The sequence below is a fragment of the Tauraco erythrolophus genome, chromosome 4 (genome assembly GCF_009769465.1).
Source record: "Tauraco erythrolophus isolate bTauEry1 chromosome 4, bTauEry1.pri, whole genome shotgun sequence".
Lineage (NCBI taxonomy): Eukaryota > Metazoa > Chordata > Aves > Musophagiformes > Musophagidae > Tauraco > Tauraco erythrolophus.
In genome coordinates, this window is record NC_141468.1 from 34,694,821 (window position 1) to 34,713,582 (window position 18,762).

General features: G+C 39.8%; 1 protein-coding gene across 3 annotated transcripts; it reads right to left on the reverse strand.

Annotated features, from left to right (window-relative positions):
• Nucleotides 1–5,129: 5,129 nt before the first annotated feature.
• ZCRB1 (zinc finger CCHC-type and RNA binding motif containing 1) lies at nt 5,130–18,744 on the reverse strand. Of its 3 annotated transcripts, none has more exons than XM_086610794.1 (8): nt 18,659–18,744; nt 12,247–12,334; nt 12,047–12,075; nt 8,656–8,767; nt 8,467–8,574; nt 7,502–7,611; nt 7,328–7,403; nt 5,130–5,988 (listed from the first exon to the last, which is right to left on the reverse strand). In XM_086610794.1, the coding sequence occupies exons 2-8, from the start codon at nt 12,328–12,330 to the stop codon at nt 5,857–5,859; spliced, it is 651 nt and encodes a 216-aa protein (XP_086466920.1). In that variant the 5' UTR covers nt 12,331–12,334; nt 18,659–18,744; the 3' UTR covers nt 5,130–5,856. The 3 variants fall into 3 exon arrangements, with proteins under 3 accessions (XP_086466920.1, XP_086466919.1, XP_086466921.1); XM_086610793.1 differs by having other exon boundaries at nt 12,247–12,337; XM_086610795.1 differs by lacking the exons at nt 12,047–12,075; nt 18,659–18,744 and having other exon boundaries at nt 12,247–12,277.
• Between the last annotated feature and the right edge of the window lie 18 nt (nt 18,745–18,762).

Consider the following 18,762-nt stretch of genomic DNA (forward strand, 5'->3'; position numbering starts at 1 on the left):
GGACTACGATCACTCATTTCAGATACATGGTTCATGAACCCAAAACCATCACGTCCAAGTACTGCATGTTCTCATCTTTCCTAACTGCCATATGCTACTAAGTCATTTCATTTTATATGCACTCTCATGGCTCCAGGCTTCATGGGCAGATGGCTCTTTGCCACCTAATCAAATTCGCACATCAAGGGCATCCTAAGTGAGGTGCTTTGTAGAACTGCATCCTTCTTTAGTTCCTCTCCCTTCCTTGAACATTTGCACATCAGTACAAATTTGTACTACCAAAGGGTTCACAATTTTCAGACATAAGACACTCATTCTTCAATTAAGCACAACATAGTACAAGCAGTTCTCTCTCATTCACTCTAAAAATACAATTCAGTGCCTTGGAACTTCACAGCATACCCACACAGTCCTTAATATCTCTTTTGGTTCTATTTTGGGTCTCTCCTTCTTCCATAGCCACATCTGTTCATTGGGCAGAACGTGTCTGCACCCTCTGCCACCACACAGACAATTATAATAACGCATCTTTACTCCTGCAACCAAGTGACAGTTTTTGCTGTACTGCACCAAGCTTGATGCAGTATCTAAATTTGGATGCCTTCTAATTTTCTTTAACTGCACGTTGATAAAACTGAATTTTCATGGATCAATTAATCTTAACGCAGGCTTGTGGCTGTTGCCTTTGATGGACTCATAATCGCAGAGTTGCATTTGATTCTCTGGAGCATCCTATTAATCAGACAGGAAAGTTCTTGTATTAGCAACCGTGGTATTTCTTCAAGCCACTGTGACCTACATTGCCTCACTGGGTTGGTTAGATTTTTCACACACGCTTTTATCACATTTTACTGCCACAATATCTATAACTCTTTACTTGCTGCATTACTTACGCATCCATTAAATACTTGTCTCAGCACACATCTCGTCTGCCTGAATGTGCAGCAAGGTCAGGGTCAGCCTAGGACTGACAGAACGTTATTTCACAAACCTGTACAATTCTTCAACTTAAAAAATACTGCTTTCTTTTACATACAGAATCTCCTCAGCTTATCCCTGCTAGGACATGTTTTACAGACACCAGGATAGATACAAGAAACAAGGTCATCTTCATTAAGCGTGACTAAATCCTCCACTTTACACCTTTTTCTCTAAAGAAGGAACAGCGTAGTAATTTTTAATATTGCCGTCAACAGCTACAGAAAAAACTCACCCTGTTAAGATCTGTAAGATAAACAAAGCTGTTTAGTATGAACATTTTAAGGACACCTAAAACTGGTTTTGCAATCTATACTAAAAAGAAACAATCAGCTATCCAATACCAGTTATTCTAAGATAACACATCTGTAAAAGTGTTATTTTAAATACTTTTATAGAAGAGCGATGGTAGAATTACGATGGTACAGAATTCTATATATATGATGGAATTATATTATCATATTGACACTGCAGATGTCAAATAGCATAGAAAGTGGAAACAAAGAGGTCTCTATACTAGTTACTTCTAAACATTCATAGTAGCACTTAATAAATCCCATTTTTAAATATCACATTTTACATCTAGCCTTTCTAAGCAATTTAATATTTTGTGCCTCAAAAGACGACAGCCAAACAGCATGCACAGCTCACCTTCCCATGCTACAGTAAGTCATCTCTGCAGATTAAAAAAGGGCTATCCCAGAGAACACAGTGACCCAGAAGCCAAAGATAAAGTGTTTACAATTTGTTCCAGACATCACCTATTTAGCTACACATAGTTCTTTATGTTTACAGCCCCTTCTATTGCTCTGCTGAGAGTAGTAACCTGAATATGCCAAGAACATAGTGGCAGTCTGCTAAACGTGGACTAAAATTACTTCACTGCCTCATAGCTGCAATGGTTTAACAAGTGCAGCACAGGCATAGTATGAGTAATACCATTTATAATCAGTTAAGCTAATCATCCTTGTCTGCCTTCCATAGACCCTTCTTCCCCAAGGACAGGCAGAAGTCATCTTCCAGTGGCTTTTGAGACACTACTCGGTTAGCCATTTCAATAGACAAGAGGTCCCATGACCCAGAAAGAACTATTTTGACAGTTTTCAAGCAGTTTTGAAAATACCAAAGACAAGATCTAATAAGTGGATGTTCGCAGAAAGATCCAAGTTTTTGACATTATTTAAAAAAAAAATAAAAAACTCTCTGACAGTGTCATTTTCTCTATAATCAGAGCCACATTACATATACTGTAAAACCAGCATTCAGCTTGCTAGCCTAAGCTAGCTCAGAGCATTAAATAAAAATACCCCAAACCAACACAAAAAACCCCACCTACAAACCCCTGTGTTTTTTCTGACAATAACAGGAAGATGTTCTACAAAGCAGCTTTTATTCTTCTTGCTTTTGATAACATGGCTACATAGGCTCGTCTGTCTGGCCCAGAGCCATGTAGCCACCAAAGCTGTTTTCTGCTTCCTAAGCTGGTGCTTTAAGATACCAAACTCTGACAAAAGCCCCACTCTGTCTCATGTTTTGAAAACTAATTGCACCCTATTGGCCTGATCTAAATTAGGAGCTCAGTTAATATTCCACCTAACTTCTCAACACTGATCAGACTCGGAAGCCTGAAGCCACGCTGCTTAGAGTAGGTGAGGTTGGGCATGAACAGGAGCAAATCCCTTGGCGTTCAAAGATCAAAAAGGGACTTAGCTGACAAGTTTTGGCCTTTTTCCAGAATTAAACAGCTGCATCAGGGGTTGCTGCAGACAACAATTTTGGACTTAAGCAAGCAGAACAGGTACTTAGCTATCTAACTTGATGGTTACCTAATGCTAGTGTTCTGAATTTCTCACTTAGAGATGCTTCATTATCTTGCCAACAAAGAGTAGAATCTTAAAATTATTCAGGAGACTAAAGTGCAAAGATCCTACTCCTCTAAAGTCCCTCTAGGTCCCGTTTTAGGCACTAAGAGCTTTCTTCTTTACCCTGACTCTATGCCAAAAACTATAAGCACTGCTAATCAATAGAAGTTCAAACAGAGTTAAGAAAACAGCTAAAGGAAGATGATTTACAGGGAGGAATTCTACACGGCAATTCTCCGCAGGCCCAGGCTCATTTTTATCTGTTTCTTTTCCAATGTCATCTGCCTCAAATGACTTTATGCTTGGAACAAAAGAGCATGGAGGAACACCACCGGGTCAGTTGTAATAGTCTGGATTGAGCTACTGCTTCATGCTGACAAAAGCGAATCCTACAGGGAAAGCACTGAGGCAGAAGCAGCAGAGTAGAAAGATATATCAACATGCTTCAGCTACTGGAACTCTTGAAAAAGTACTGTATTAGGTCAGAACAAAGGTCAGTTTTGTTTTTATTCTTTCTGACAAGACATCAGTAGCAAAACTGAAACAGTAAAGCGTATTAAAAATAAAACATTCCTAGACTGTTAATATCTCTGTATATTTTGCATCTAAAGGGAGTCAGTAATTTAGGCTATTTCTGAGTGAAGACTGTATTTAAGCTAACGTTTTTTATATATAACATAACTATCACATTCCACATATAAGTCTAATACTTTTGACCCTATGACCCTAAAAAAAGTCTTATAGCACCGAGTTCCACTACTAGATTACACAGTATAATGAAATAAAAGTTTGAAACTCACTACCTGATTACTTAATTGAAATTTTAATTCTTACAACCTATCAAACACTCCCAAACCAAAGTTATGGTCAGGGCCAAACTGGTCCTCTGTTGCATTTTAGTTTTCTATCTTTTTTTAAAAAACGGTATTGGACATGGTATTGGAGAAGATGACAAACACTGATTTTAAGTAGTGGCATCATATTTTTTTTTTGTTCATTCACTATTTCTTGTTTGTTTGTTTGTTTTACTGCCATTGAGCCTTACCTAGCATTTGCAGAGAAACATGGTGGCAGCAAGATTTTCTTCCTTAGAAGAGTTCAGAACTCCTCAGTCTTCATTACTACATACATGATATACAATGATTTGCATTTATTAACACTAAGTTACACCTGGCACTTCAGTACTTGGCTATTCAGTAAAGGAAGCTTCAGATTTAACCGGCCTGAACATACAGTGCTTTCAGCAGAAAGTCACAAAGTAAGTCTAAAAAACATTCTTCGGATTACTGAATCCAAGACCTTCCTATGTATAAAGCCCAATATTTCTTCCTAGTCTGCGTTTTAAATAGTTTGTACAGGAAAATTTTTCACGTTATTACCTTATTCTTGTTTCTGAATTATTGTGAAAGCAGCAACACAAAACCTCAGAATGACCTTCTGAATGTGACTGCTTTATACTAGCTCAGAGAGATAGTGTGTTGTCCTTGCACCCAGTTATATATTTGACTGTAAATTGGTATTAATTAAGAATATGCATATATATGCAGTATATTTGGATTTACATTTTCTATATTTAGAAGAAAACCAAGTTCTGATGAGCAACAGGAAGAACTGAAAATAGAAACAGGGGCCAGCTGATCTCCTCTTCCAAGTGTGAATGTATTTTATATTGCGTCTCCTAAAAATGAAAAGTTTGACTACACAAAGTGGTCTATATAAAAGGGTTACCACTATCACCATATGTCTGTGGTTTTGGGAGTAATCACTGCTGCAGGGCTCTGTACTGTTCTCCTAGTGTGTCTATAAGGCTTTTAAGGAGAACATGACTAGAACCCTACAGAGATTTAAGGATGAAGACTCTATTTAAAAGATCTGAACAGCTTTAGGTGCAAAATATGTGCCAACACACTTTGCTTAGAGACCATGACCGTTCCAAGTATACAGAAAAGCTGATTTTCAAGCACATAGGAAAGAAACTCTGTGTCCTCTGGATTTTGCCAGCTGGTTCAGATGTCTGAGAAGATAGGACTGTGATCCATACTAGACACAAGTATATTTAAAAAATCTGTTCATCACCATAATTACCATGTTAGGCACTCAAACTGCAGTTAGGAGAAACAGCGCAGTACATGCCCCTATCACAGCGAGAGACTTTCAATATCAGATTAGAGCATATTAAAACATATGCACATTCCCATTTTTAAAACATATGGCCGTTCTCAATTTTAATGCAAGGGCAACAGAATTATCACTCTTTAAAAAAACAAAAAAAGTATGAATATTCCAAGACTGAAGTAATCACCACATAACTTTTAACTTGCAACTCCTCGGAAGCCTATATTGTATATAGGCTATATAATGCTATAAAACGTACAGCAAGTTACTAAAACTGCATAAGACAGAAGACATGTATCTCAATATACTTTTGGAAAACAGACCAATGTATTGTTTCATCTAAAATGATTTCACAGACCAAGTTTATGTGACTTACAAATTTATTATATTACTGCACAAAGAGTTAAAAGACTAGTACAACGCTTAAGGCTGAAATTCAACCCCCTGCAGAGGAACTAGTGCAAGATTCATATGTTACCAAAGTACTGTTAAAGCACTGCTTTCAAACAGCAAATAAACAGACCAATACAGAAAGTGTCATTGGTGCTAACAGTGATCTTAAGAGGAACTCCTCTTAGGAAAAAAATCTTGGGAAATTCTCTTATGAAAGATTTCACTCCCAGGGTTTAGGCCCAGACACTAACTGCAAGCAGCATTCTGCCAGATGTTTTTCTGGATTTAAGTGTAGAAACACACGGTTTTCTTAAGGAGCTGCCTTGAAGGGTGAAGTTTTGAGCAAGAGATATCAAAAGATAGGAGGTTCGACGGGCAGGGTAGAACTACAACATAATTTTCAGTAAGTGTCTTCAACACCAAGATAAACCTGTATTACAGACAACTTTGTAGCACTTTACAAAATGTACACTATATATACGATATATGCATATAAAACAGTTTTATTTCAGTCGCTAAGTTCTTCCTCATCACTGAAATAAGCACTTTTCTTAATCCGTGGACGTTTTGAATCATCTGAAATTGAAGATTCCCCTGCAGTCTGCGTCCATCTTTGTTGTTCTTCCTCAATTTTGGCTTGCTACAATGAAAGAAGAAAAAGTATCAGCTAGGATTAAGAAATATTACGATGCATTACAAATAATAATGCTAATTACTAATACACATTGAATTATTTAATACTTCAAAGAATTCAAAGGGTTTATCTCCATTTCCAGACAAACTGTGCGATGAATGCACTAGAAAACATTTCTGAAAGCAGTTCTCACATGCAAACAGTGAGTCTTCCCGCACCAATGCGGACTGCGTGGCGTGGTCCTCTATTTTCAAAGAGAGGAACTTTGCACACGGCAAACTTATAGAATGAGAAAGCATCTGAGATCTGAAGTAAAGAATGCATCATGTTTTAAATTGACATTATTGAATCAGCTTTGCTCCACTAACAAATCCTCTATCTGTTGTCTTCTGCAGTAATTCATTCAGAGAAGGAATGTCTCCAGGGATGTAAGGGTTATTCAACTAAAGGTTTAAATAGATGCTTCCCATTTTTACTGGGAAATATGCTATCCCAGTTGAAATTTTTGGATGGTGAAAGAAATGTGAATGTTTCCTGGCTTGTATACGTTTATAGGTTTTGCTTCCAATCGTCGAGTTTTCTGGGGCTGGGGATAATTGTGCATATTTGCATCATTTTTTTTCGACTATATCATGTAAAAGTTTTGCACTCATTACAGTCATATTCCAGACACAATTATCTTAAAAACTCTTGAGTCTTTTTTTGAGGGGGATGGGGGCACACAAAGGATAGCTGAGGATTAGAGAGTCAAGTGAAGTGTAGTGAAGCACAAACATTAAAGATGATAGGTAGCCTGACAGCTGTATTACTATCTACATAAAAATAAATGCATTGAACATGTTTTGAGAGAACAGGTCTATTAGAGACCATGATGGACTGTATTAGGCAAAGGAAGTGCTCCAGAAATAGATGATGTTCAAGGATATTCTAGTGAGTGAGGGCAGAGGATGTACCTGGTCCTTTATACATGACTTTTTCTGGCTGCTCAGTTAATAGAGAAAAGAGGGATTTATGGACCAGAAACCTAACAGAGCATCACAGCAGAGATGACAGGAAACTAAGCAGCAAAGGAGTTTGAAGGAAATAAAAAATTGCAATACACAAACATAGCAACAGTGACATGATTTAATAAAAAAAAAAAAAAGACAGATGACTGAACATGCCTGCAATATGAAGAAACCAACTACAGTCAGCAACTACCGTCAGGCAAGAGTGCCCCGAGTGCTACAGAGCGGACAGACTTACAGATGTATCTCAGAGCTTTTGAGAAGGAGCTAAAAAAAGGAAGTAGAGTTGCATTTAAATAATTAAAAAATAATAAATACACAATGCTTCAATTTTGTACCTGAAAAGCTATGGCTTGGCTGAGGCTATCTAGAGCAGGGTCTTCTCCTTCCTCTTCGCTTTCTTCTTCCTCCTCACTTCATTGTGCAGAGAGAGAAAAATACATAGATCTTTATTTTAAGCATTCAGTAGAAAAAAGCTGCCTAAAAGATTAACATGTGAATAATATACATACATTTCTTCTGGCTCAACTATTTTCTTTCTCTTCTTCTTTTCTTTTTTTTTGGGTGGCTCCCGCTCTCCTAGCATATTTTTAGGACAAGCATAACTTAAATGTCCTGCTTCCTTGGAGAAAAAGAAATATTGCTTAACAGAAACCATTACAAACAACTATATGTTGAAACATATCATGAGGAAAGTTAATGTAAGACAGTTCACAGGGGAAAAAATGGAAGCAATTAGTACGATAAATGGAATGCTGAATTAGCTCACAGAAGACAAACTCTTCTCTATAAGCTTGCCATGGAAACGAAGAGCTTGGTGGTGATATGTATGTTTAACTGTAAATTGAGAACAAGCTATGAGCAAAGCAGATTTTCTTTGGCTGTTGCAATCGCTGAGTACACTACAGCACAGTTTATGTTCAAGACAAGACATAAACCTCAGTATTAACAGTTTAATAAATAGGAGTGAGTCAACATTTGTTCTCTCAAGTGTGTTTTGAATATAAATCAGGTTTGTATTTGATGTTAAATACTACTTGAATCTCAATCTCCTATGTTATTACATTAAGGAAAAGTGAAGAATTGCCTAAAATTTAAAACACACTTATTCTGTGTAAAACCAGTTGTTTCCAATATTTATTTTGCCACCAACTATATCATGAACTTCCAAACATACAGCAAAAGCAGGTATTTTGAAGCAAAGATTTGGAGTTTTTCCTTCGCATACAGCTTTATACTGATACTCATCTCTGCTCATCAGCATGTTAAGCAGCTATTATAAGCGCATGTTTTCCCCCACTCCCAAAATCCCAAATAAAAGACAAAAGAGCTATTATAATTCTTGAAAATGGTACAACTGCTGTGCAAGTTGATAGCATCAACAGAACAAATTATTTTAACACCATGGGCAGCATTAGCAATGGCCAAACTGGAGAAAAAAGCTGGAATATAGTAGTTCGTTTTTTGTTTTACTCACCCCACATTCGTAACACTTAGACTTATCAAAGTAGTTACGCCTGCGAATAAATTCTGCTGCTCTTCCATTATCAATGGCAATACTTGCTTTTATTACTCTTCCAAACAACTACGGTAAATCAGAAAAAAAGGTAAGTATTTTGGCGCTGTAAACCCAACCTTCCTACTATAACAACTTTCCACAATTTACCTGCTTGTTATTAAGGGCCCGAGAACAGTTTTGTGCCGATTCTTTATCCAAAAACAAAATGAAGGCAACGCCTTTGCTCTTCCTGGTGTCTTTGTCTTTCATAATAGTAACTCTGAAAACATATAACCACATTATTGATATACTAAAATAATTTCAGAGAGATTTTTTCCTTAAAGATCTCAATGGGATCTTAGCTTTGTTATACAGCAAAAAGGAAATAAAATATGTTTAACAATAGAAAAGCTCACTAAACAGAAATTCAAAGGAACAGCTAACCAGGCCACATGCTTACAGGTAAAGTAGAGATGATTTTAGGAAGTATGGGAGGTCTTTCTGGGTCTGGTATCTTTAATCCCTTGGATGACTTGAAGAACAGAGAACATACTCTCTAGATTCGCAGAAAACCTAACTGGAGGGACCAATACATATTGGAGATGAAATTAAAATTCTGGAGTAATCTTGACCATTGCTACCATTGCTGAAAACACAGTGTACTGAAATGCATTCGAACTGAGAATTCTATGTTTCGGTAGGCCTAACCAGCTAAACAGGTTCATGATAGGAAATGATAAGTATAAGCAGTACTGTTCAACAAATATCTCCAACTGGAATCCAAGCAGGTCACGTATGCGTGTGTTATTTTACATGACATACAAATTAAATCTTCAGTCTAACGTTGGAATCAACAGCTCCAGTAGCACATTGAGAAATTCAAGACAGATTTAGACCTAGTAAACACAACAGACAAAGAAAAAGAACGACAAGAGGTGAAGAGGAGGGAGGGATGACACCCACACGCAACCTCAATTCTGTCAATCTTAACATCAATTGTATTTAGCCCTAAAAAAAACCCACAAAATCAAACGGTAGGAAATAGGATGCCAGTCTGCTTGCACATAAAAATAAAAGTACATGTTAAAAAGTAGAGAACAAACTCCTCCCTGTGTCCACCACGGACAGAACAAGGTTCAGCCATAAGGCAAGCCAAAATTGTAAGTAATAGGACCTTTTTCAAAAAAAACCCTAAACCCAAACAAACCCTGCTTCAATGCAGAGGACCTACCAGAGAACCTGTATGAGTAACAGATGACCTACAGACTAAAAAGTGTATAAAACAAAAGTCCAGTAAAGAAAGCTCAATTTTTTCCCCAAATACATGCCTAGAAAGATAGAGCTTAGAACAGTTTTTCTACTGAAGCCTCTTGGATAAGCATGTTTCCAATGAAATGCATTGAGTTGAAGTGTCAATTCAACTGGCTTTAGAACAATTTAATGAATTCTTTTGCCAAGCTACTCTTGGAAGAGTTCTGACAGAACCCTAATACGACTGTCAGGCTTCCAATTGGGATACCGAATACATCAGTTAATAACAGAAGCATAGAAAGAAACAAGTGTGACAAATCCTCAAAAAGTCAGCAACTTCTCAAAGCCCTAAAAAGTCTGATTTCTTCCAGAACAAACTGAGCTGAAATCATAACAGTCAAGATATATTGGGGTGAGAAATGCAGTATGGAAGAAAAGCAAGCATGACTTTGCTGAGTCAGGACACATTTCAAAAAAAAGGTCTATTAAAGCTTATTTAGTTAACTTAAAGCTGACCTAGACGACACTGCAAAACTTTCTGCAAAATGTTTTCAAGTCCCCAAACAAAGACTCTACAGAAACTAAACTAATATGTAAAAATATTTTTATTTGGAACTAATAACTAGTTACAAAAAAGAAAACTGGTCCTTGTTAGCCTCAGTTTCACAGCGAAATGGGAATACCAGTAGAATCCCACAGTATCTGCACTGTTTATAGTCAGGTCAGCTTGCAAAGGGGTGAACAAGAAACAAATTTTGCTAGATACAAAGAGTTACAGAATGCTATGAGTAAAATACTACCATGATTTTTGTTTTGCATTTGGTTTAACTTCTGGCAGTGACTAGACAAAATGTTAGGAAAAATTAGGTATCAGTAAGTGAATTTTTTGCAAAACAATATAAGAGTGGGGGAAAACAGTAACTGTGAAGATAAAACTGCAAGTTCTGAATTAGCTGCTTTCACACAGGATGCAGCACAGGTTTTCTTTTGCATAGGCAGCTGAAAACACTATTTCTGTTGTCTATGACGGCCAAAAAACCAAGCAAATAAAATGGTAGGAACTATTAATAGAGGAAAAAAAAAGAGAGAGAATGTTGCTATGTTCCTTTAAAATAAGCAATGCATCATTCACCCAATACTTCATACTATTCTCATCCTCCTACTGAATAAGTTCAAAAGACAAGACGGTATGAGACCTGTAGCCCCAAACACACAGAGTATAGGTACATTACCAACTGATAGCAGGGAGGTCAGAAGTGTCAAATCTATGGAGAACAGGCCTCTCAATGGATATTAAACACCAGTGTTATCACAACCTTTGCTCAGGATTTTTCTAAATTGATAGTTTTGCAATCAACTAAACCAGGTCATACACCTCATCCTGGAAACAATAAAGACTATAGCTGCCTAGTTGTATTGGTCACTGTATGTCTGCCAGAGCCCTACATAACAGTTTTCCTCTCAGTCAATTTAAAAACCATGTTTTTCTAAAGTTGTAGTTTGGCTTTTTTTGCTATTTGTCACCTGAAAAACACTCCTGAGATTTCAAAAACTTTGAATTTAGCTCTGTATCTCACAGATTATTACAGCAGGTACTAGAAGTTAGTTATATTTACTGATGTAGGGTTAAAAACTGAAGTCTTGAATCTCGTTATTCTGATCAGTTGAAAAATAAAGAAACAAAACAAGCCAGCAAATTCCTTACTGTGGCCTTTATTTCTATCTTTTGAACACAGAGGCAGGTACTCACAAGTACAGTTCGTGAATACCCCAAATACTAAAAGCCATTACTATGCAGTCTTACATCTAATCTTAAATGTAATACCAAGCAGTCAAAATAACAAGGCCCTCTAGAACCACAAATACAGGAACTGTACATTGCAGTTGTCAGAACTGTTTGTGGGAAGTGTGACATCTAGTTCACTTAAGTAGAAGTTCCCACTTTTACACTTACCCACTTGTGTCCCAGATGGGGTACACAGTGTGTTCAGGGAATAACACTTACTAGAAGGATATTGTTTCAACTGTTTCAGAGGAAAGATCATTGGTATATAACGACATTCTACTCACTCTTAAAAAGCGGTTAGCAAAACCCATCTCCAACACAAATATTCTTACATTATGCTTGCAACTGCAAGAACTTCCAGATGTTAATTAAATTCATATTTTATTAACAATGAACAGGATTTCAATACAGTGCCACATTCATACTTCAATTATAAAAAGCACAAGACTTTCAAGTGAAGCAAAGACATTAAATATTTAAAGTGAAAGCTACAAAAATAACAGGCCATATCAGGTCACTTACTTGACAACTTTCCCATACTTTGAAAATATCTGAAACATGAAACAAAATAAAAAGGTTTAACAATAGACAATTGCATCTTGTTAGCAAAAAAATTTATCAAGTTTTTCTAAATAAGAGACATATACATATCAGTATTGTATTTACACTCAAAATCATTGTCAATGAGTTTAATCTGCATGATGCAGCTCTTAAAAACCTACCCTGTATAGATCGTTGTTTGTCAAAGCAAAGGGTAAATTGGACACATACACAGTGCTTTTGCTTGGTGCCAACCCACCACTCATTTTCCTGCTGAAAGGAGAGAGAGAGGGAGAGAGAGAGAGAGAGGAGTTAAATTGTATTCAACAGAGCAAGCAATTATAAAACAGCTGCAAGACTTTTTAAAAGTTGTTCTTCAAGCCTAGCCTGGACGGTCATGATAAAGCTGCAGGAAAGCACAGCTTTCATTTCCCTTCATCACTTTACATTAAATTAGTGTACGCCTTCACGTGCTACAGAAGACACATTCCTTCCCCTCCTCTGGATCTAAAGCACGTTTTCGCTGCATGCGAGTCAGTTTGTAATGTTATGAAAAACCTGCTGATTCGTGCAGTAAAGGAAGGTTCAGGTCCAGAAAGAAGAGAGGTCCATTTATTAAACATCCTGGCCAATGCATGAAATTAGTGACCTTTGCTTAAGTAGCTGCATGTTCTGATTCTTTATACAAGTTTCAGTTCAGCTCCATTCAACACAGAATAAACCACTTTCTGTTGGGAGCAAGAGAAAAGCTTCCCTAAAGCAGAGTCCTAATTATTGGGGGAAGGGGGTGGGTGGGTGTGGAAGGTACATTTTAAAGCCAATGCAGTGCTCAGCTGCTAAAGCAGCAAGTATTTTCTCTTTGATCTATTGCTTAGGTTTCTACACTGCTCTGGAACTGCAAGTGTCCAGAGCTGACCATAGACAGCATCTCCCCGAGAGGCACACTCCCTCCTCCTCCTCCTGATTAAGCACCTCTGTACTGGCAGGAACCAGGGAAACCTCAAAGCCATTTTCATTTCCAACCTCTTTTAAGGTCATTGCCTAGAAACAATGAACCAATGCAAAAACCTTGTTACAACTGCATACATATCATCTAATACTAGGTGAAGAGTAACTAAAATAACTTGAGAAAGAGCAGCCTATGGTTTCCCTCATGTTTGGATGTTTCCCAAAATTTTAAGCAGTGCTAAAGTCTGCACAAAACACTTCTTCCCTCTGATCCATTCTTTAGCCATTGTTTGGTCCAAGAGCTCAGAGAGTAAGATTTAAGACGAGACAAAAGTACAACCCTTACGAGAGGGCACAACAAATGTACACCAAAAACATTTCCTACACAGTTCAATCGCTACCTACTTATCCAGTTTCCTGCAGCCTTATTCGTTCCTCCTTCTTGGCACCTCTAGTTGATTCCTAACTGAGGATCAAGCCATTTCTTCAGCAAGACCAACTGACTAAAAAAACGCAGACAAAAGCTGATGAAGGAATAAAAGAGACTGAAGTATTAAAAATCATGGTCCGTCCTAGTACACAGTTTCTTAGGGGACTTGTCAAGTAGTGAGTCTGAGCAGACTGCCTGGCCAAGTACCAACAAAGAAACTAATATCACACTCTAATCTGGCTGTGGTCATTTTCTGGCATTTCATGATTCAGTCATCTGAAGACCTGATACTCCCAGTAGACACTGATTATCCAAGTGTTTTGCTTCTCTCTCCTGACATGCTTTCTGTATCACAATTCATTTGAGTGGCAGTTTCCAAACGATTGAATTTTGAGTTTTTCCATGTTCCGAGGCTGGTTTTTGGCATAAGTAGAAATGACAACATAAAGGTTAAGCAAATGAAAACAGAATAAATTTGCAATAAAGGCCACACATTGCATCTGGTGTTATGCAGAATGGATTCATTATCCCAAATTCCTTGCTGCTTGGCATCAATATCCTTGACAAGCCTAACCAGACTGACTTGGCAACACGCCACGTGAATAGATGGCCTGAAGTGCAGTTCTCCAGATGTACAGCGGATACAAAGGATCTGGTAAGAGCTACCTTAGTGCTGCATTGTGGTATGTTGCCAATGCTAATATATTGCAACAGTGGAGGAGAAAACAGCAGAGGTGAACCTCACGTGGCTGTAGATAGCAAATTAACTCTGCTAAAAGACAAGAGAAGCTAAAGCACCCTGTAACAGGAGACTGAGCGCGTCCCATATTAACGAACTACCGCCAGTGAGAATGGCATGACTGGAGAGCAGTCGGCTCGCGTATTCCTCAACACTGCAGTGCAAATCTCCAAAGAGAAGGTGATTCTCCCCCTCTACTCTGCCCTCGTGAGACCTCACTTGGAGTATTGCGTCCAGTTCTGGAGTCCCCAACATAAGAAGGACATGGACCAGTTGGAGAGGGTCCAGAGGAGGGCCACGAAGATGATAAGAGGGCTGGAGCACCTTTCCTATGAGGACAGGCTGAAAGAGTTGGGGCTCTTCAGCCTGGAGAAGAGGAGGCTCCGGGGTGACCTTATAGCGGTCTTCCAGTACCTCAAGGGGGCCTACAAGAAAGATGGGGAGAGGCTGTTCAGGAGGGCCAGTTGTGATAGGACAAGGGGTAATGGTTTTAAAATAGAGGGAGGTAGATTCAGGTTGGATATTAGGAAAAAATTTTTTACCATGAGAGTTGTAGAACACTGGAACAGGTTGCCCAGAGAGGTGGTGGATGCTCCATCCCTGGAGACGTTCAAGGCCCGGTTGGATGAGGCCCTGAGCAACCTGATCTAGTTGGAGATATCCCTGTTCCTTGCAGGGGGGCTGGACTAGATGACCTTTGAAGGTCCCTTCCAGCCCTAACGATTCTATGATTCTATGATTCTATGATATGTCATGTGAAGATTACTACAGGCCTAATAGCTTGGTTGATAGGAAATTATTAATGACTGCAAGCTATAGAACTGCCATTTTCAGCTGCACACTACTTTTTCCAGAAGCAAGCTGAAAGAGCTGCATGCTGGAGCGCTGGCTGCCAGACAGCTGAGGTTGAGCTTTGTTTCTAGTCCCCTGCATAAATTCAAGTGAAACAGTCTTGCTGCTCCAACTGCCCAAATATTCTTAGCAACTTGTATTGTTTAGGACTATCATGCCAGGATTTCCTGCTTGTAATGTTTCACCCACCAGACAGGCACAATTTTAATAAAGAGGAAGTACAGTAACTGTAAGGCTGTCGCTATGCTCACGTTCAAGATGGCAAAGGTTCAAATCTACCACTCCAGGAAAGAATATTTACCCAGACCTGCAGGAGGACTTCCTCTTGTAAATACTAAGGGATTATTGGGATGGTTTATAAATACCTTATTTAAGCCAGCGGTGCACTGACAGGTTTGCACAATGGCAACATGTGGGCCATTCATTTATCTACTTAAAAGCCTGGTCATCCTTACTAAGTCTTCTGCAAAACATTCAAAAATAATATTCTACCAAAAGCAACCTCTCAAAAAGCTTGAGCATGTTAAACCGCAGATTTCTGGTTATCTGTTGTGAATACAGTAGTATAAATGCCGTTATAGATCCAACTACCGGCACAATTCTTCCCGCTCCCTTAAACCTTAACACCACATCACATGTGTCAGCTTCAGCTCTGCTATAATCAGTATGTCAGTCCTTGCCACACTAGCTTCACATTTATTGGCCTGACTTTTCCAGCTGGGAGGTGAGGGTAAAAAAAGGCAATGCCAGCTTTAAGCTAACTCTCTAGATAAGACACATCTCATCTGGATGCTCATCATTACAAGGCTCAGAGTCCTTTTACTTCAGGAACTTTCTAACATCATAGAATTATCCAAGAGAAGTTTAATATTTTCATCACATTATTTCTCCTTATCACCAGTCTCCCTGCTCTATAGGTTTTCATTTCACAAGCTGACAAAAAAATGCCCAAATACCCCCTTCCCCCAAAAAAAACAACATCTGAGCTTTCTACTTGCTGCAGGGGACTCACCTAAGAGTCAGGTACAACCTGGCTTCTATATCCTGCTGGATCTTCCCAACAAATCAAAACATTTCTGGTTTATGCTGAATGCTTTTATGAGGCTTCCCTGATCTTCAAGGTGTTACGTGGTTACTTAACTTCAAAGCATCAGCTGGAAGCCCGTGCATTATCTCTGTGGGGTTGAGCACAAGTCCTATTAATGTAATAGCCTCTCTGTAATATTAGTGCTTTCTTCATTTATCATTTTCATATATTAACTTTCAGGATGGGGTTGTTTCTCACTACTATGACTTCTTGAATTCAATCTTTTTTGTTTTTTCCAAGAACTCAAACTAAAAGAAGCCATTCTTCAACAAGAGCCATCTGTTGGTAATGAGTAAATCTCCTGCAAAATATACTGGGTAGATGAGTATGTTTTGCTTGAATTCAATATAGAACCACAGAATGGTTTGGGTTGAAAGGGACCTTAAAGATCGTCTAGTTCCAACCCCGCTGCGCTGAGCAGGGACACCTGCCACTAGATCAGGTTGCTCAAAGCCTCATCCAGCCTGGCCTTGAACACTTCCAGGGATGGGGCATCCACAACTTCTCTGGGCAACCTGTTCCAGTGCCTCACCATCCTCAATGTGAAAAATTCAACTTAAGCACAAACTTTTTTGTTTGTTTTTAAGTGCACAGCAGCAAGGTCAGCTTTGTGACTTAATCAGTTCGGTATGTAAAAAAGATTTGTGGGTAAGTTACTTGAGATAAGCTTGTCCAAGCCAACTAATTTGAGTTCTTCTATCTTGATCCTCAAAACACCATATTTTATTTCTGATTTAACAGCATCAACAGAGTTTAGACTCAAATCAACACACCATTGGGCCTGTGAGAACCTAATGAAGGCAAGTGCAACCTAAACAAGGCCAAGTGCAAGGTGCTGCACATGGGTCGGGGCAATATCAAGCATAAATACAGGCTGGGTGGAGAATGGATGGAGAGCAGCCCTGAGGAAAAGGACTTGGGAGTGCTGGTGGATGAGAAGCTCAACATGAGCCAGCAATGTGCGCTTGCAGCCCAGAAAGCCAACCATATCCTGGGCTGCATCAAAGGAAGTGTGGCCAGCAGGTCGAGGGAGGTGATTCTGCCCCTCTGCTCTGCTCTCATGAGACCCCGCCTGGAATACTGCGTTCAGCTCTGAGTCCCCAACAGAAGAAGGACATGGAGCTGCTGAAGCGAGTCCAGAGGAGGGCCACAAAGATGATCTGAAGGCTGGAGCACCTCTCCTACGAAGACAGACTGAGACAGTTGGGGCTGTTCAGCCTGGAGAAGAGAAGGCTCCAGGGAGATCTTATAGAAGCTTTCCAGTACTTAAAGGGGGCCTACAGGAAAGTTGAAGAGGGACTTTTTACAAGGGCATGTAGTGATAGGACAAGGGGCAATGGCTTTAAACTGAAAGAGGGGAGATTTAGATTGGATATAAGAAAAAAAAAAATTTCACTCTGAGGGTAGTGAGGCACTGGAACAGGTTGCCCAGAGAAGTTGTGGATGCCCCATCCCTGGAGGTGTTCAAGGCCAGGTTGGATGAGGCTTTGGGCAACCTGGTGTAGTGGAAGGTTTCCCTGCCCATGGCAGGGGGGTTGGAACTAGATGATCTTTGAGGTCCCTTCCAATCCAAACCACTCTATGATTCTATGATTAGTTGTGGCAGGCGCTTGGCTCAAACTTATAACCAAAAGCCTGTGGTAAAGGAGGAAACTGATCCCACATTCTCCTTGGTCCCATACAAGGGTATTAACCACTTGCTACACTTCTCTCTTTCACAAGAAGCATATAATAAACTATCAGAAAAGAATCTGTTTTATCTCTATGTAATCACTTAAATATTACAAGGCAAATATTAAATAGGATCAGAATTAGGTAAATAAAGTTGGCACTATCAGAAGAAAGAGTTTCAATTCACCCAAGACAAAGATGTACATAAAAAGTATCCACGGTCTGAATCAAACTACTCTCATGCACTAATCTAACTATAAAAAACTTTGGGAAAATAACACTGGGCAACCAGGCTGCCAGCAGGAACTAATTAAGAGCTTTAACAACAGCTTATTTTTAAACGCATTCCCAGCATAGTCAAGATGCGAGAAGAGTTGTTTGGTTCAATAAAATCTAGCCTCACCCAGAACTTCACCCAGGAGGGGCAGATCCAGACAACTCACTTAGGGTCGCCCCTTCCACCTAAAATCCCCAGCCGAGACAAGCCATCCCATTTCAGAGCTCAGTACGCGCAAACCAACGTTAAGGCCAGAGAACTACCGACTCCTCGCAAACTCACACGCTGCCTTAGAGCCTTTCGCGGTGGGTAACATCACCCCGCGGTTTTTCCGCCACAGCGCGGCCCCGACCAGGTGCCCACTTCGCTTTGCCGGGCTGCCCCACTGCCGCAGGCGCCGCTCCCTGCACCCACGGAAGCCAGAAGCGAGGCGAACACCCTCCCCGGCCGTGAACGAGCGCTCCTGCCGCTCTCGCTCCGGCCGCCACCGAACTGCGGAGAGGGCGGAGGGCCGGGGCTCGCCCGCGTAGCCGCTCACCGTGCCCCTCAGAGGGACGCGGCCCTCGCCCCCCGGTCCCGCCCCGGCCTACCCGTTGCGGCGGGGCTCAGCCCGCTAGGGCGCCCATGTCGCGACGCGATACCAAAGGAGGCGCAGGCCCCGGCGGGACAGGACACACCCCTGCCGCGCCGCCGC